The 17,943-nt window shown below is 34.6% G+C and overlaps 2 protein-coding genes across 2 annotated transcripts; one reads left to right on the forward strand and one right to left on the reverse strand.

Annotated features, from left to right (window-relative positions):
* The first annotated feature begins 1,239 nt into the window (after positions 1–1,239).
* Positions 1,240–2,723, forward strand: LOC111383966 (probable CCR4-associated factor 1 homolog 7). Its single transcript, XM_023008169.1, has 2 exons — positions 1,240–1,454; positions 1,609–2,723. The coding sequence occupies exon 2, from the start codon at positions 1,671–1,673 to the stop codon at positions 2,502–2,504; it is 834 nt and encodes a 277-aa protein (XP_022863937.1). The 5' UTR covers positions 1,240–1,454; positions 1,609–1,670; the 3' UTR covers positions 2,505–2,723.
* Positions 2,724–5,803: 3,080 nt separating this feature from the next.
* Positions 5,804–7,115, reverse strand: LOC111383970 (pentatricopeptide repeat-containing protein At4g38150-like). The gene has a single exon (XM_023008172.1). The coding sequence runs from the start codon at positions 6,887–6,889 to the stop codon at positions 5,933–5,935; it is 957 nt and encodes a 318-aa protein (XP_022863940.1). The 5' UTR covers positions 6,890–7,115; the 3' UTR covers positions 5,804–5,932.
* Positions 7,116–17,943: the final 10,828 nt, after the last annotated feature.

The raw sequence follows: 17,943 nt of genomic DNA on the forward strand, positions 1-17,943 counted from the left end.
GACTTAGATTATATTTATACCTCATTTTTTTGAAAAAAATAATAAGTTTCGTATTATTATTTAAAGAATGTGTGTTTAGAAAGTAGAAATTTTATTGATTTTATCCTTAAAATTATTTAATTAAAAAAATATGCGACTGAATATGAGGGATAAAAATGAATTTTTAGAAATGATATTAAAATATGGACTTAATTCAACACACTCAATATATAATTAATAGATAAATTCTATATTTAAATATTCACACTCTTAATAAAATTCTATTAAGTCAATTATCTTTTGGACTTTGAAAAAACTTGTCAAAAATCAGTTGAAGATTTAACGTTCTAAAAAATAATAATAATAAGTTTTATGCTTGATAAAATAACTCACGAATAAATTTAACTTACTTACAAACACAACCAATCATGTCAAACAACTCATATCGACTACGACTCGACGTGGTAATGATATAAGTTTTGTTAAACGAATTCATCTAAACCAAAAAGTTGATCAAATAATATGCTCATATTTGATGGAGATTAAAATTAGATTTATAATAAATTTTGATAAGAGTTGATAAAATGTGTTATTGAAAAATCGTGAATTCTATAAAATATATAACTAAAGAAGCATAAACCAATAAGTTGTACTTAAGCTTCTAATCATAATTTATTTGAAGTTAGCTTGTTTGATTTCAATGTTTTTCAAAATACATTTCTCTCTCTCTTCTTTTCATCCATTCAATAAAATAATATTATACACAATTCAAAAAAAATTCTTTCATTTTTAACAATACATTCTCCATTAGACTATTATTTCAAAATGAATGCTATGCAAAAATGGGGCTGAAATAGAACCAATTTATATAAAGACTGAAGTATATTAAATTCTTGTTTGATGTGGATTAAAATAAAATTTTTAGTAAATTTTGATAAAAATTAATGAACTATATATAATTAAAAAGTTATGAATCCCATAAAATATTTAATTAAAATTAATTATTGATCCTAATTTTAATTACTGTCAAATCGGTCTTAAAAATTCATCTTTTTTTTTTTCCTAATAATAATAAATAAATATATTATATCAAGTAGTGTATGAGAATTAGGATAAGATCTAACCCTTATAATTGCTACATGTACACTACACTATAATGTACATTTTAATTTACACTTTATCACGTATCATTATTCTACTGAACACTTTAAATTTCAAATAAATTTTTTATCAAACAAATTTTTTATCTAATTGACACTTGACAATAATACAAGTGTCAACTAAAGCTTAAAATTTTAGGTACAAATATCAAAGTTCTTCCAGTCATTTCCTCCGTCAGGTCTCTATCTTCATATGATTCCGGAGTCGTTGCAAACCTCCTCTCTTACTCTTTATCGTCCTCTTTTTGACACCAAGACCAGTTGGCACAAAACTCCAAGATCTGTTCAAATCAGCCCTTTATTTGCGAATTGAAGGTCAAATCTGCAACTTTGCTTTAGCTATTTGGTTTGCTTTTTCTTGAACTTTAGTTGATTTGTAGATCTGGTATGTTGCTGTTTGTGTTCGAAGATTGTATCCTTATGCTGAAATTTTTTCTGAGCTTGTTTTGTTTTCTTGTAATATTTGCAGATCTGGTTGGTTGAGTGGAAGACTAGCGTGTTTGCTACCCATAAAAGTAAAAGTTGACCTGAATGGAAGAAATCCCGGAGGAGTTACCGAAAAATGATTCTATTCAAATTAGGGAGGTATGGAATGACAATCTTGAACGAGAGCTTGCTCTAATTCGTGAAATCGTGGATGACTATCCTTATATTGCGATGGATACTGAGTTCCCGGGTGTGGTTCTTCATCCCGTGATGAATTTTAAGCATATTAACGAGTATAACTACCGGACTTTGAAGGATAATGTCGATATGTTGAAGTTGATTCAGTTAGGTCTGACATTTTCTGATGAAAATGGGAACTTACCCACTTGTGGAAATGATACTTACTGTATTTGGCAATTTAATTTCCGTGAATTTGATGTGAACAAGGACATATTCGCTAATGATTCAATTGAGCTATTGAGGCAATCAGGTATCGATTTTAAGAAGAATAATGAGATGGGCATTGATGCAAACCATTTCGCCGAGCTCTTGATGTCTTCAGGAATTGTGTTGAATAATGATGTGCAATGGGTAACTTTCCACAGTGGCTATGATTTTGGATATTTGCTTAAGTTATTGACTTGTAGGAATTTGCCCGAGTCTCAGTCAGATTTCTTTGATTTGCTGAACATGTATTTTCCCATGGTGTATGATATCAAGCATTTGATGAAATTCTGCAACAACCTTCATGGTGGTCTGAATAAGTTGGCAGAGCTTCTGGAACTTGAGAGGATTGGTATATGCCACCAGGCAGGTTCAGATAGTTTGCTTACTTCTTGCGCATTCAAGAAGTTGAAAGATAACTTTTTTAATGGTTCCACCGAAAAGTATTCTGGTGTTTTGTATGGACTTAGCGTTGAAAATGGGTCTGAAAAATAAGTAGGAGTCGTCCCCTGTGTATGTTCCCTTCTGTATTAACCTGTAAGACATAAAAATCTCATCTCGGTTGTAAACATTTGCAGAAATCTGCTGCTCTTTAGTTCTGTTGATTACCTTTGTAACTGTCTTCTCTGTAATTGAACCCGTGATGGGCATTGTAGTTTTAATACTGTTAAATATGGCAGTAAGTGTTGCAATAATAGTTTAACCTTTTCCTCAGTTCTTGATTTTCCATACTGTTTCAATATAATGTCCTGTTATGAAGATGAAAAATAAATATAGGCATGCAAAGCATATATGTGTTTGGTTCACTCATCACTGTATTATATTGCGTAAACTTTACTCACTTAACATTTTGACGATGTTACCTTGCAAATGAATAACTCATTCCTGATATTTGATATACTTTTGCTAATGAAGTTCATTACCGTGCTAAATGAAGAGGCGGTTGGGCTTACCATGTTAACAGAAAAATTATAACCAGAACTGCTGCAAAGTTTCCCTTCTGCGTACTTCTAAGAGAATGTCAACGATGTAGGTATGTTTTGCATTTGTGTTTTCTTTATCGTTGCCGCAATTATGTCGAGATAGAATAATAGGAGACATATGGGATTAAAATGTGATTATAACGGCTTCTTGATATATGCACCCTTTGAGCCAAGGAGGAAGATAAGCTACTGGAATGAAGTTGATGTACGCTATAAACTGCTCGGAAAATGGGACAACACTTGCTTGTCATCAATTCGTTCAGAAGTCCAGAGATTAGTGTTTGTGTAAATAAGGAGCAAATATTTGTTAACTTTAAATGGTTCATAGTTCATAATTATATCTGAATTGCTCAGGCCAGTTTCTTGGGAGTAATTGTTCAAGGTTTATGCCTTCTCTTGAAGGGATAGCATGTGTTATTTGCTGCTTTGTATCATGCCTGAAGTAGCTGAATATTGTGCTGACTGTGTGGTCTCTTCTACTCGTTATCATTAACCTTTAAATACTATTTGGGCTACATGGCTTACCATTTATATTCATTGCTATGTCTTCAAAAAAAAATTCAAACCTCTACAGGCAAGTTGAGCAATCACTTCTCTGCACACATTTTCAACTTGATACACATCTTTCTGATATGATGACAAATCTTTGGACCATAATAGCACATCTTCAAGAATTCAAAGACCGGGAGCATGGCCGAAATTGGTCACTCCATGCAGTTAAGGCTACTCTGGCAAATTGATCCAACTAAGTGTACTTCGCGAATAAGAAATATTTTTTGTTTGAGGTTGCATGAATGTGTCAACTTCTTTCTCATTCATACAGCTCCTAAATAAATTTATTTGAATTTTATTTACTTAGCATTTACCGATTGTTTTCAGAAACTCAATTTTTTCGAGAGAAACGTGTAGCCTATTTATTCTTTTGACCATAAAATACATATTAAAACAAAGTATGGCATAATATATTAATGAATAGAAATATTTCATTCCGCCATTCCCTTCAAAGCAGTAGTACCTACTAAAACTGTTCCAATTCTTCCAAATGCTTAGAAGTCGTTCTCTTTCTTGCAGAACTCCCCGCTGCTGCATCCCCATGTTGTTATTTATATTGAATATATTCTTGTATTTGCATTTAACCTACCTCGTCCAAACCATCATCAAGTATCAATAACTCTTTCTCAACCTCATCTCATAAGCCACCATAGTACAGCACCAGTTGCATGCCCTTTATGATCTTTAGATTTGACGCTCTTTTGGGCTCTTTGGTGCACTGATGGGGTGTCAAATTTCCAAACCTGATTAGCAGTTTTGTGATTTCAAGCCACCATTGAGACTGGTTTATACAGATAGCTTTCTTGCGAGTTTCTAGAAAAAGGTTACGTGGGATCGATTGATAATCCTTGCAGTTTGAAAAATCCCATGGCTTTGGAGTTTGAGCATTTCCTTTCGAGAATATAACAAATATTGATAGAATATTTTGCTCTGCCACTGGTGTACAAGATTGGGAATGTGACAATGAAAAATGGGCAATCTTAAAATTGTGTAATGTTGTTGCCAAATTGTAGAACGTAGTGTAGTTAGAAGGAAAGGGAGGATGGAGTCGACATTGGTTTGGAGGATGCTACTGGTTTTCAGAATTACATGGCTGAGGAAGATCACGGGGTCAATGGGGAGTGGAATGTCATTTTGCTGATGATGATTATACAACTTGGTATTAGTTAAGGCAGGCTCTTATTTTATTTATTTTGAGGTTGCTATATTTTGAACTCCAATTTTTGCACTAAAATTTTGACGCACTGAGATTCTGGTTGGAGAAAGGCAGCGAGACTGACCACTGCTGGATGGAATTATCAACTAGGTGAATGTTTAATCCAGACTGTATTCCCCGTTAAGGCAGATCTATTGCATGGAGAGGTCTTTTTCTTAGCCGAATAGGGAGTTATGTCAAGGTGCGTTCCATGAGAGACTGAAGTGAGAGCAACTGCTTAAGATGTCAAATTCGATAGTGAAAACCAAACGTTCCTTGACTAACTCTCAACTTTTCATTTAGAAATGGAAAAATATATACATTATATAGAATCACTCTGAAGGGCCTAGTTGGTGGAACCGACTAAAGATTTATGATTGACATACGCTCATCCTGCGATTTACCCCCCTCACAAAACTCTAGAAATAGGGCGGTAGGGGCCTTCAAGGTTGAGGTTCAACCTTTTAAGAATCTAAAGAGAAGCTTTTAGTCTCGACAATGACATACCCATACTGGAGCTGCAAAACTAAAACAAGAGACTGTCTTCTCTGGTCACAGTCCAATTTTAGCAATTCAAATGCCAGAAATTTGTACAAAGTTTCATTTTGGATCAAAAAGGTTCGGAGTAGACTAATTGATAAACTGTTCCATTTCCATGAAAAGAAATACTCCCTAAACCTTCAGGCTCCAATTTTAGTTGTACAGAATTCTTTACCACACCAGTGTTGCATACACACTGCAATCTTTTAAGTCTTTGGTTAAACAAACAAAATGATGTGAAAGTAACAGTTAACTTAATCCCCATCACCAAAACGATAACACACAAGCACAAGATACGCCTCTATCACACCAGAGTTTTGTCATCCAACTTCTACACACACATCAATTGCTAAACCAACCATGTGTGCGTAATTCAAGATTGAGGAAAACAACATTACAAATAATCATTCTTCCATGAATAACTAATGCAAGCCTTAATTGATTATAAGCAAGCCAAATGCATATTCAACTGTATAATTGGTGCAAGGAGTAAAGAATTGAATATACAATCAGAAACATTCAAATTTCAAAGGCAAAAATTACATTCATAATGGTATTGAAACAAAATATAGAATGTTCATAGAGTAAAATCAGCATTGTTCATAAACATTCATCCTACAAACAACACAAAGTTAAATAACAAAATAGAACATTCAAAACAGAGATTTCTTGGAAGCCTTTTTCCCCAGGATTGCTTCCCAAATCAAAGGCGAGAAAGGCCCTCTCTTCTCCAGATACTCCCTAACCGCTTTCTCATCAATGAAAAATCCTTTCTGCCTCATCGCTTTGATCACACTCTGAGCTTCTTCCATGCCTTTCTCCCTGCAATATCCATCAACCAAACCTATGAAAGTTGCTGTATTCGGGGAATGCCCGGCTTCCAACATCTCAATACAAAGCTCATAGGCATCCTCCAACCGCATTCCTTTACATAGTCCCTGAATCAAAACCCCATAACTAAATGCATTTGGAACGATCCCATTACTCTTCATTTTCTTAAAAATTCTCATTGCATCTTCAAATTTCTGTGCCTTGCAGAATCCTTCCACTACGGCCGTGTATACAACCACTTCTGGAATAGTACCCTTCTCACGCATTAACCCAAAAAGCTTCATTGCCTCTTGCACCAACCCATCTTTACATAAGCCATCAAGCATCGCCACCGCATTCGGGATCAACCCAGTCTCCTTCATCTTCTTGAATATCTCATCCGCATCCTCCGGTGGTGGAATTGGTTCAACATTTTCAGTTTTCTCACTGGTACTAACGTTTTCCTCCCCAGAAATGCGTTTCGTATTTCCCTCCTTCTCGTCAAACCCGAGCTTGAATCTTTCCAGAAAATCATCCCCTTCACTCCTCGACGAACTTGAATTTCCATTTTCCCGACCACGATTAAATTTTGGGAATCTAGCGTTTGGGGAAGGGTAAGATTGCCTTTTTCTCGACTCGTCCCTCAAGGGCCTGTTTGGAATGGGTTCCGGAGGGTAATTTGAATCGCCACCGTCGGAGAATGAGCGTAATTTTCGCAACAGGCAAGAAGAAGAAAGCGATTCATTCATGTAATAGAGCGTGTTCTTATAACCGAATTTAGCTCTCATCAACGCGGACATTGTACTGATTTCGTAGGAAAAATTTGTAAAACCCTAAACCCTGAAAATAAAATAGAAGCGACGAATAATAATAATAATAAAAATATCTTTACCTATAAAACATAGAAAATGAAACCATTTGTGGTCGAAGAATTTGAAATTGGAACGCAACCGGATATTTTCCGCCTATGAACTTGGGAACTGTCAATAATGGTGTGGTAGATTGGTAATAACTGGCAATTGTCGTTGGAATGAGAGAAATTGGACGACGAATGATGAGTAAAACTGGGCTAGTCCGCCTCGGTCTGGAGCGGGCCAACCCATTAAAAGTCCAGTGGGCCGACCCCGGATTGGCCAGCAATCAATTTTTTCTTTAAAAGCATATTTTATTTTCTTTTTTATTAAATACTCACTTCCACCTCATTACGAGTATGTTTGAGCCCCATTTTTTCCCCAAAAAATCATTTTCTAATGGAAATTTCATGAAGAATGTGCAGTTAAAAAATAAGAAAATTTTTTGAATTGTATTTAATATTATTTTATTGAAGAATGTGATTGAAAATAACTGAGAGAAAAATGCATTTTGCAAAAAATGAGGACCAAACATGCTCTATAGTTCTAGGGCTTGTCTGGGCGCACCTAATTTTCAAAATTAAGGGACTTTCTAACCGTTGATGCGTCCAACGGCCACATTTCCACCAATTGTACTGACATTTCCATCAAATAGACTGACACCCATGTTAGCCAATTTTTCCACTTTCTACTCCCAAAATTAACACGCCAAACCAACCCACATTGCCTCACCCATGTGTGAAATGAAAAAAGCAAGACACTTGTTTTTCACTCATCCACTGGACGAAGTTGCTGACACTACTTAGACTTAGGCAGCACCGATCTCTCATACAATAGTTGTCCAGAGTGAGGAAATATTGACCCAGCAACCATCCACAATTTCTGGTAGAGCCCAATCGTCCCAACACTATTTTGACTACTATAGCGCGGGTTCATACAGCCCCTGCCCACATATTCCATGCCCAATCTGTCGTGACTACATTCGCCTTCTTCGGCCACCGGTACAAGCGACGTCTCTATCACAATTTCATCCGGTAGATCCCAACTCCCGCGCTATATCACAGGTAAGTATCTGTTTGGTCGATCACTACTCGTTCCCCTTACACATTTCTCATCCGTTACTGCCCTATACATTTGTTTGGAATATTTGATTCACTCAGACCTGACATGCTTGTATTACATTTTCACTTGAATCTGAACCTGAAGAGGCGATACCATTTACTCCAGCACATAATTGTATAACTTTTTGGATAAGAATCTGGTCACCGAAATCGCACCGACATGAATCCTTTCGTTCCTCCGATACGGTACAGTGCTTCCAACACCTTCTTCATTGTTGCGTTGAACATAAAATTGCGAGAGAAGATTACTTCTGCTGAAATGAATAACATTTATTTCGTCAAATTTGCAGCAACCAAATTATCACCCGCACTCCTCTACATCAAACGCCTAGCAGGTTAACGGTCAATTGGGGCCCTGTAAGCATGCACAATGGACTAACTATGAGACGAACAATTTTGTTGCTGCCTGTGAGATCGTAATCGCTGATGGACACTGAAATGGGAAGTGCTTCACCAAATACAAATGGCAGACATTAGTTCACTTATTTAACACTAACTCCGAGCACAATTGAAGTAAGCAACAACTAAAAAATAGTTGGAATGCTCTCCGCCTGAAACATAAGAGATTTGAAGAATTGATCAACAATAGTGGCGTCGCGTATAACACGTCTATTGGCTTGATCAGCGCCTCGGCGGAGTGGTGGGATTGAAAGATTAAGGTACCATCGTTTCACGAACATGTTTTTGTCCAAATTTGGTTGAATACACACTAGCTATAAAGAAACCAATATGCTTGACAAACACGTCGGTAGGAAGTGAAGAAAAATAGTTTCAACTTCTTCAAGTTATCTTGGGTCGAATTTGATGTTTTCTTGGAATTTCCATCAAATGTTATTACAATTGTGTTCTTGTTTCATTTCCATATTTATGCGTATGGGTAACAATGGTTCATAATTTTGTTATTTTTTGAAATAGATACAATTCGCACTTTTTTTTCAGTAAATTGTAACTGATTCTTTCACACTGCGTATTTCATGATTCAGTCAGGCCCGTGAATTGCAGCAAGTATTGCATCTTTTAGGGATTAGATACCTCCAATTTATTGTCACGGGTGTCATATCCAGCATCGTACTGGAATACATTATGTACATTGAAGTTGGTTTGTTTGTTTATGAGAAAATGGATTTGGAGTTTCCAACTTGAAATTTTTTTTGCAAGTGCTTCCTAATGTTTAAGCTTTCCCAACGTGGCTACACCCAGTTCGTTTGTAAAAGATGTGAACCCCGTTTGGTTTATATTGCTGCAAGAGAGGAAGGAGTACAAAGAGTATAAAGACAAGGATTGCCGAGAGTTGTACCGATACAAGGTTTTATTCAATGATGTTTTCGACTGCGATAAATACGCAGTCACACCTAGCCAAGCATGTCACACTCGCTTCGCGATGCTCAAAGACAGTGGACACGAAAACCACCATGACAAGATCCTAGTCGATGTAAAGATTGGCGGCTCAAGCGACGAGGGCGGTGTAGCCAAACCGCCTTCCGTAACCATGGCTAAATTCAGTCCACAAGCGGGGACAAACGCAAGGCTGCCGGGAAGCGAATGAAGGAAAAGAAGAAGTTTTCATCTCGGGACGTTTTCTACTCCGTGGATCTTGCTAACTCAACCAATGAGAAGATTGCTGCAAAAATTGACAACTTCATCGGAGCTGCTGCGTCCGACCGAAGACATGCATGAGCAAGTTACTGGCAATGGGTTGACTCCAAAAGCAAACGGATTTGTACTTTTACACGGACAAATTCCTTTCGTAGAAGGCTAATAGAGAGGTACTAGACATGCAAGACAATGCCAATGATAAGTTTCCTTGGGCGGAGTGGAGCTATCAAGAATATAGGAAAACACAGCCACGGTTATAGCTATGTTTGTGTGGATTGTGTACACATCCATGGGACGTTTTCAATTTTTCTTGCTATTGATTATGTTTACATGTACTATGTTTGATGTGAAGACATTTTGTTTGTGTCTAGTATGTATGGGGGACAGTTGCCTAAGTTTACTTTTTGCTCATGAAATGTATTATTTTCATATGTGTACCAAAATGTTTGATTCTGGTAGATTACAAGCAGGTGTGCAGACAAGACTCACATTTGGATGTATGTTCACATTTCGGTCAAACAAGTTCTCTATTAGTTGGTGGACAACTCACATCAGTCCCATCTTCACATAAATTATTGGTTGTCCTAGCCATAGCTTCAAATACAAATCATTTCACTTGCCTTCTTGTATCAGTGCCATCGTTCTATAAAAGGCACATCAATTCTGTGGAAATTTACAACATGTAAAAGCCATAGTTTTTGATATCATATTGTGATTGTGGTCGTATAGCGCATTTGGATTTCATTTGTGAGTTGCAACCGACCTCCGATGTGGAGGATGAACTGGGTGACGAGGAATTCATGGAAGAATTGCAAGTGGACATTATGGAGTGATTTCAGTACTGTCAAATAAGTGAGGTCACCCTCAAAAACTACTATTGCAAACAAAGCAATCGTGTTTCACGATATCCGTTTGCACGAAATGATCATATGTTCATGCTGAACGCAATGAATTGTAGTCCTCAACAATGCTATGCTGAGTTTCGGATGTATCTCGTGATGCTGCGAACATTTACACATATGCTCGCGATGAGTACAGGTATCGCAGTCATCAGCACATAGATATTTATAAACATATTGGTATGTTTCTTTGCATATTAGCACATGGAAAGGGGTACAGACAAGTGCAAACGCTTTTCAACCATTCGTTGGAAACCATCAGGCACTCCTTCAAGCTTGTGCTTCAAGCGGTCCTCCAGTTTTCTCGACAAGTAATTCGATCGGATCCAAACTACAATAATTATGCTAAGTATCACGTTTCGAATCTGAACAAGCATCACATTTTTCGGGATTGCATTGGTGCGATTGACGGAACCCACATTAGAGTCGTCCTTCCAGGAGACTAGCACGTGAGTTTTATTGGACGAAAAGGAATTCTAACCTTGAATGTGCTAGCAGCTTGTGATTTCAATTTGTGCTTGCCGGTACAACGGGGAACTCTCACGATGCTCGAATCTTGGCTCGGGCAATACATAATCCCAAGATTGACTTTCCACAATCAGCACCTAGAAAATATTACCTGGTTAACTCAGGATTTGCTCATCAACCTGGGTATATGACGCCCTATAAGGGTTCCGATAAATTATACCATTTTCAGCAATTCTATGATGGAGACACCGGTTGCAGACGTAACTTTCGAAATGCTCACAAAAAATTTAATTTCAGGACGAGAGGAACGTCATTGAACATGCATTTGGCGTTTGTAAAAGTCGGTGGAAAATACTCGATCGTATGCCAAGTTATGCTTTCGACGTGCAAACACATATTGTAATTACAACCATGGACATTTATAACTTCCTTCGACGGGTGGGCATGGTGGACGAAGCGTTCATGAGAGTGGAGACGGACCCCAACGCAGTAGAGATGGAGCTACCGAGCGCACGACAAAGCTTCAGCTGAAATGAATGCACTGGAATCCCGACGAGATGAGTGGGATATGTTCAGAGATTAATTGGCACAACAATAAACACGTTTATAGACGGGGTCAAAATTAGACGTACTGATTAAGCATGATGTTTTCCAACAAGAGAAATGGACGTCGTTTCATGACAAAATCGGAAAAAATGTTATCATGAATAATGTCGCACGTCCCAAATTGGTTTTGGTGCAATGAATTTCCATGTTAAAAAAATTTGATGGATGAAATAAATTCACATTTCAATGGGACCCATCATGTATGCATTAATTCCCCAAATTCATTACCGATCAAAAGTATTCTTCAAAGGTGTCAGGGCACATTTGGAGTCATGTGGGCAAATTTGTCATTTATGCATGTATCAATTCATTGAACAAGCAAATTGTATTCGTGTGGGATCCGCGGATTTGACAAGAGAATTGATTCTTCAATTTCTCAAATCGCGTCCAGACGCCCTAATCTATTTACTTACATCGCATTATATTAACATTTTATTCAAGTATTTTAATTTCCTCTACTATCAATCTAAACTCAAGCATTTTCAATGTATTTTCTCTTACACCAGTATATTCATGAGCTGGTTTCAGAAGTGTTATAAACCGTTTGAACTATAAAAATAGATAGAAATATGAATATCAAAATTGTGTGGATAAAGAGTGATTTGATCGATTATAAAAAAGATTTATCTCGTTGACTTAGAAAAAGAAAAAAACAGAATGTAGAAAACATATTAGAGTTAGTCCAACAATAAAATGTCCATACCAAGACTTAATTCTCAAAATTATTAATGGATTCAAAGTTGTTAAGCATTACTTTACAAAATTATTCAAAAATGAAGTATTTCAAAAGTTTTTTAGTTTCATACTACGACAACGTATTTATATAATATCTACAAAAGTAAAATTACCAAAAACAAATATCTTTATGCATAATTATCAGACCACACCCGATGACTATCTAAAACTTATTTATATTATATGATGTTGGTTTTTCGTCAATTTAAAGCATATATTATCTATGTTAGATTTTGTGTCCCAAATTAAGGTGGATTTTTTTGAAAAATATTGTTTCCTTATTTTCACTTGATTTTATTGGAAAAATATTATTTTCTTTGTTCCACATTATTTTTATATTATTTTCATCTTTATGATATTTTTAAGATTTGGTATGTCCCTATAAATATGTGACTCTTCATTTAATTTAAGGGAAGTATTATTGCTCATTTCTTGTATTCTCTCTATATTGTGTTGAATAAAATATCGATTCCTCTGCTAATTTCTCATGAATTGCTTTACTTTAATCTTGTTTCTATCGTTGTGATCTTGTCTACAATATATATTTCATATTGTGTCATTAAATCTCAATTCTTGCAATATTTTCGAGATCAATAAGTGGTATTAGAGCAATTCTGGTAACTTGCTTGTTCCCAACAATCTCCCCCGAAAATAATAAATTTTAGAAGTATAATAATTTGAACTGTTTAAATAATGTATAAATATTGTGCATTGATTTTTACTTTGCAACCAATATTAAGCTTACAATAGCTTATGGTGCATGATCAAGATTAATAAAAAAGACAAATTGTTTCTAGTATGTAGAACCTTTACCCACAACACTTGTAGGCGCCGTCTTTTAGGTTATAGGTGACAAAAGTTAGTCGATCATGTTATAATGCCATAATCCTTAATACAATCATCTATAGTCAGTTTTTTCACCAAATTATCTACAATCACCTTGAATTATGTCGTCGTATTTGTTAAATTTCTTTTGATAAAGTGTAAAATCCAAAGTTAGAAACTCCGCCACCTACAGATATATCATATTTAAATGAATTGGAAAAGAACTTTTGTCATATTTACCAATTCATAAGATTGTACTCAAAACTGGTTCAAATGGATTTTTACCAATTTTACCAGTTCTTGATCAATTGGCCCACGTTTGGTTTCCATTATTTCTAATTTTAATGGACGAAATAGTATTTATTTGGAGAATAGGTGGTGAAAAAGAAGAAAAATTTTCGATTTATGTATAATACTATTTTATGGACTATTGTATGATTGAAAATATGAGAGAAAAAAATAAATTTTAACTTAATGATGGTCAAACGAGGGCATAGGTGTCTAGTGGTTCAAAGGTTTGGCCTGACCATACATTAAAGAAATAAATAAAATAACCTCGAAAACGAAAAAAAAGGAGTCGATCCATGGGCATAAAATGAGTGAATCGTAAAAAAAAAGTGAAGTTGACTTGACCTATGACTTGTTTCAAAACAAGTCCCCTTCGTTCGTGGACCGAGTCGACGAACGACTTGGCTTGTTAGTCATCCCTAAATAAAATCCTTTTATCTCCTTTCCCACTTAAAAATAAATAAATAAATAAATAAATAAAAAGGGTAGGAAATTGAGAGTTTAAAAGTGACTTAACCGTGACTATTTTGAAGATTACATCTCCATTTCAAAAAAAAAAAAAAAAAAATGGTACTTTTACTTGAACCTTTTATAGCTCTTATTTAATAAACATTTTTTGAAAATTAATTTTTGATGAATTTCTAATTAAAATATAAGAAAAAATTATTTAAAATGTAAAAAAAAAAATGAAGTGAAAGAGAGAAATGATTATTAAATAATTAAAATTACTAAATAAGGGCTATCCATTTATATATGAGTGTAGAAAAACTCAATGTGAAACTGCATTTCGTGGTCCCTTTTCACTTTCCAGCAATAAAGTCAAGAAATTGCTCGAAAAGACCATTATGCTTTTAAAAATTCATTATGGCTAAGATTTTACTTATCTCAAGGGTTTACTTTAAAGATTTGGTGATAATGATTTTAATATAATTTAATTCAAAATAAGCGTATAATTACAATGTTCGAGAAAGTCCACATCATCTTCACTTGTCGGCCACATGTTTGCTTCCACACGCTTGTGATTAAGCTATTGGAGTCGCATATTATTCGTCTAATCTTTTAGGCCATCTCCAACCCATCACCAAATTTTGCACCATTTTGCACCAAATTTTGCACTAAATCTTGCACTATAATTTGGGAAAATTGCAGCCAAAGTATCAAACTTTTCGTTTATTAGCAGATTTTGCCCAAACCTTTGATTTGTGCCACCGTGAGTACCAAACCTTTAAAAAATATGCAACTCAAGTCCAAAATGACGGTTTCCGTCTGTTTGACCTCAAAATCCGCCAGTTGATCCCAGAAATTAAAAATCTGATTATTTTTCCCAAATACAGCAAGGGTAATTTGGACATATCACATTTTCCCTATTAAATTAAAAATTAAAAAAGCAAAAAGAAAAACCATAATCCCCCCCCCACCCCATCTCCTTCTTCCCCAACCCCCTCACAGTTGGAGCATAATTTCGATGACTTCCGACCACCTAGACCACCGAATATTGGTACCATCGGAAAGCCCTTGACCTCCTCTTCAATTAACACCGATCATCTCAAAATGTGAGGGGGTTGGGGAAGAAGGAGAAGAAGAAATAGCCGGAGTTGACCCAGTTCGTACCTGTGGACGAAGCGATATTAAATCCGGGTCAAGATCCTACCTTGCTTGATCCGGTGGCGTCAAAGAACAAACAACAGAACCCTTTTCCTTGTTTTCTTTCTGCTCGATCGATTGCTTCAAAAGAATCGAAATGTGCTTTGGAGTCGGCCGGCTCAAAACAAGCATATGGCCATGAATTCGCGAGTTTTTGCTTGGATTCGCAAAAGAAGTACCCAAAGAAGAGAACGATTTAGCTGAAGAATTGTTGTTACTTGTTTGATTATTGTTATTATTAAGCTTTTTATCGTATATGTCATTGAAGTTGAGGGAGGTGTATTTATTGCTTCTTGCCATCCACCTGTTTCACCGCCGAGAGCCACCGTTACGAGGAGAGTTTTTTTCTTTTTTCTGGGTTGGTTTAAAGTTTTGACTTTTTTGATATGTTTGAAACATTTCCTTTTTGCTTGGGTAATCATCCAATTGGGGAAGAAGGAGATGGAGTGGGGGGGGGGGGGGGGGGGGGTTGTGGTTTTTCTTTTTGCTTTTTTAATTTTTAATTTAATAGGGAAAATGTGATATGTCCAAATTGCCCTTGTTGTATTTGGGAAAAATAATTAGATTTTTAATTTCTGGGGTCAACTGACGGATTTTGGGGTCAAATAGACGGAAACCGTTATTTTGGACTTGAGCTGCATATTTTTTAAAGGTTTGGTACTCATGGTGGCACAAATCAAAGATTTTGGCAAAGTCTGCTAATAAACGAAAGATTTGGTACTTCGGCTGCAATTTTCCCTTATAATTTCATAGTTGAAAAGCAAATAAAATATTATAAATCCGATAAAATGTATGGTTAAAAATAAAAATTATTTCGTTGAAAAAATTGACCAAACAAGATTTTAATATTCTTGCTTAGTTTACTTAAATCACTAAGAGTCTGTTTGATTGTAATAATGAAGTTTGAATGTAAAGAAAATGAATTTCAGGGAATTGATTTGCCTAAAACTTGTTTTATCTGAAATTGTCAATTAAATGTGTTTAATTGATATATTTTTTCACTTGAAAAATGTTGAAATTTTGAATCCTTTGATGTTCGTTTGTCTTTGTTTTTTATGAAAATTGTCAATTAGATGAATAGATTTTTTTTATTTTTTTATTTTTATTTTTATTTTTATTTTTATTTTTACAATTGTGATTTCCACTGTTAAAAAAAAAAATCCAACTGAAAAACTCAATTCTCACCAAAATCAAATGAATTAGAATTCCTTTAGAACTAAGAAAATAGCATCACATGAAAGAGAAGTGGAAAAGTAATTCTATAGAAAATTTTGATCATCAAACAACACAAATTGGGTGGAAAATGGAGGTATGAAACAAACCCTAAATTCATATATCATGTTTCAATTCCTAATTCCAACTGAAGGTAGAATTTTAATTCGGTTTTAATTTCTTGAAAGCAAATTCAATTTTAATATCATTTTTGTATAATCCGTCAATTACATGAACAAACATATATTTTTTTGGTATATGAAAAAGGAGATACTTTTATGTTTTCACTTCTTATTTATATTTGTTTTTTCTTATCTATAGTATATTTAATTATCATTTTTTGAACGATTTTAACTCTCTACAATTCAATTATTTTAATAATACTTTTACTTTTCGATTTTCAATATGTAATAAGTGCTTCAAAATAATTTGCGTTATTAATTCTAAAGTAATTAATATTCACATTAATTTAGATTCAATGAATTTTTACTTGGCCCGCATTTGATTTCTATTCTTTGACTACAAAAATGAAAAATATAATTCTACCTATCACATCAAGTCATTATATTTGACTTTCTATTTGTATAGGTCCCATAACAGCTATATTTTTCATTCTCATTTTTAAACGGGGGCATAAATCTTGAATTACATGAATCTAGAGCTATTATAAATATATTTATTCATATTCATGTATCTAAAAAATTTGATAGTGTTCAAATTGCTATATTAACAATTAATTATTATGTATCAAATATAATATAAAAAGATTGCTCATTTACAGTATTTCACAATTACAAAAAATTTGAATCATAAAATTTGAGTTTTGAAAGTACAATTTTCTTCTTTTAAATTTCTATGCTAAATTTTTTTTTTTTTAATTCGTCCGAGACTCATCGAATTCTCAAACAAATTGATATCAAATATTACTTTACATTACTTACAAAGTATTTTAGTACAATGCAAGTTCAACTTTAACCAGTTTAAAGTAAGGATAAAATGTTAGTAGAGACAAAAACTCACAAATTAATGAGAGAATGGAGATGAAAATGCGACAAAAATGTTAGATTTATCAATACTATCATCACTTTTCACTTGAAATGGAAATTGCGAACGCTAAACTAGAAAAATTTTCAATTGCATATCCAAATAATCTATAATAATATAGTTCATCAAATCAGTTTGAAATAACAAAAACTTAATCATCAATAGTAATTATTTATAAAATGTTGTTGCATAACTAAATGGTCCAAGTTTGTGTCATAACAAAAGTTTAAGGATTTCGACTGAATCCTTCCTCAATCTGGATATTGTATTTTTATATGTTGACTAGATTAGTAGATTTCTTGTCCAAATTTCTCTACTGTACACATGGAATAACAAGACAAGAAGAAAACTGATCAAGTTTTTCAATCCTTTTAAACTTTCGGCTATTTATTTAAACTCGAATATACTGTTGAATGTTTTTAAAATATTCAAACTTCAGCTATATGAATGCTACTGGAACATGAATAATTTGTACCTCTCTTCTCCTCCTCCTCCTCCTCCAAACCTGTCAAATAACGCGTACCTGTATTAATTTTGGTCGAACACAAGCCAACTTCTTGGCCGC

The sequence above is a fragment of the Olea europaea genome, unplaced genomic scaffold (assembly GCF_002742605.1).
Source record: "Olea europaea var. sylvestris unplaced genomic scaffold, O_europaea_v1 scaffold2797, whole genome shotgun sequence".
Taxonomy (NCBI): Eukaryota; Viridiplantae; Streptophyta; class Magnoliopsida; order Lamiales; family Oleaceae; genus Olea; species Olea europaea.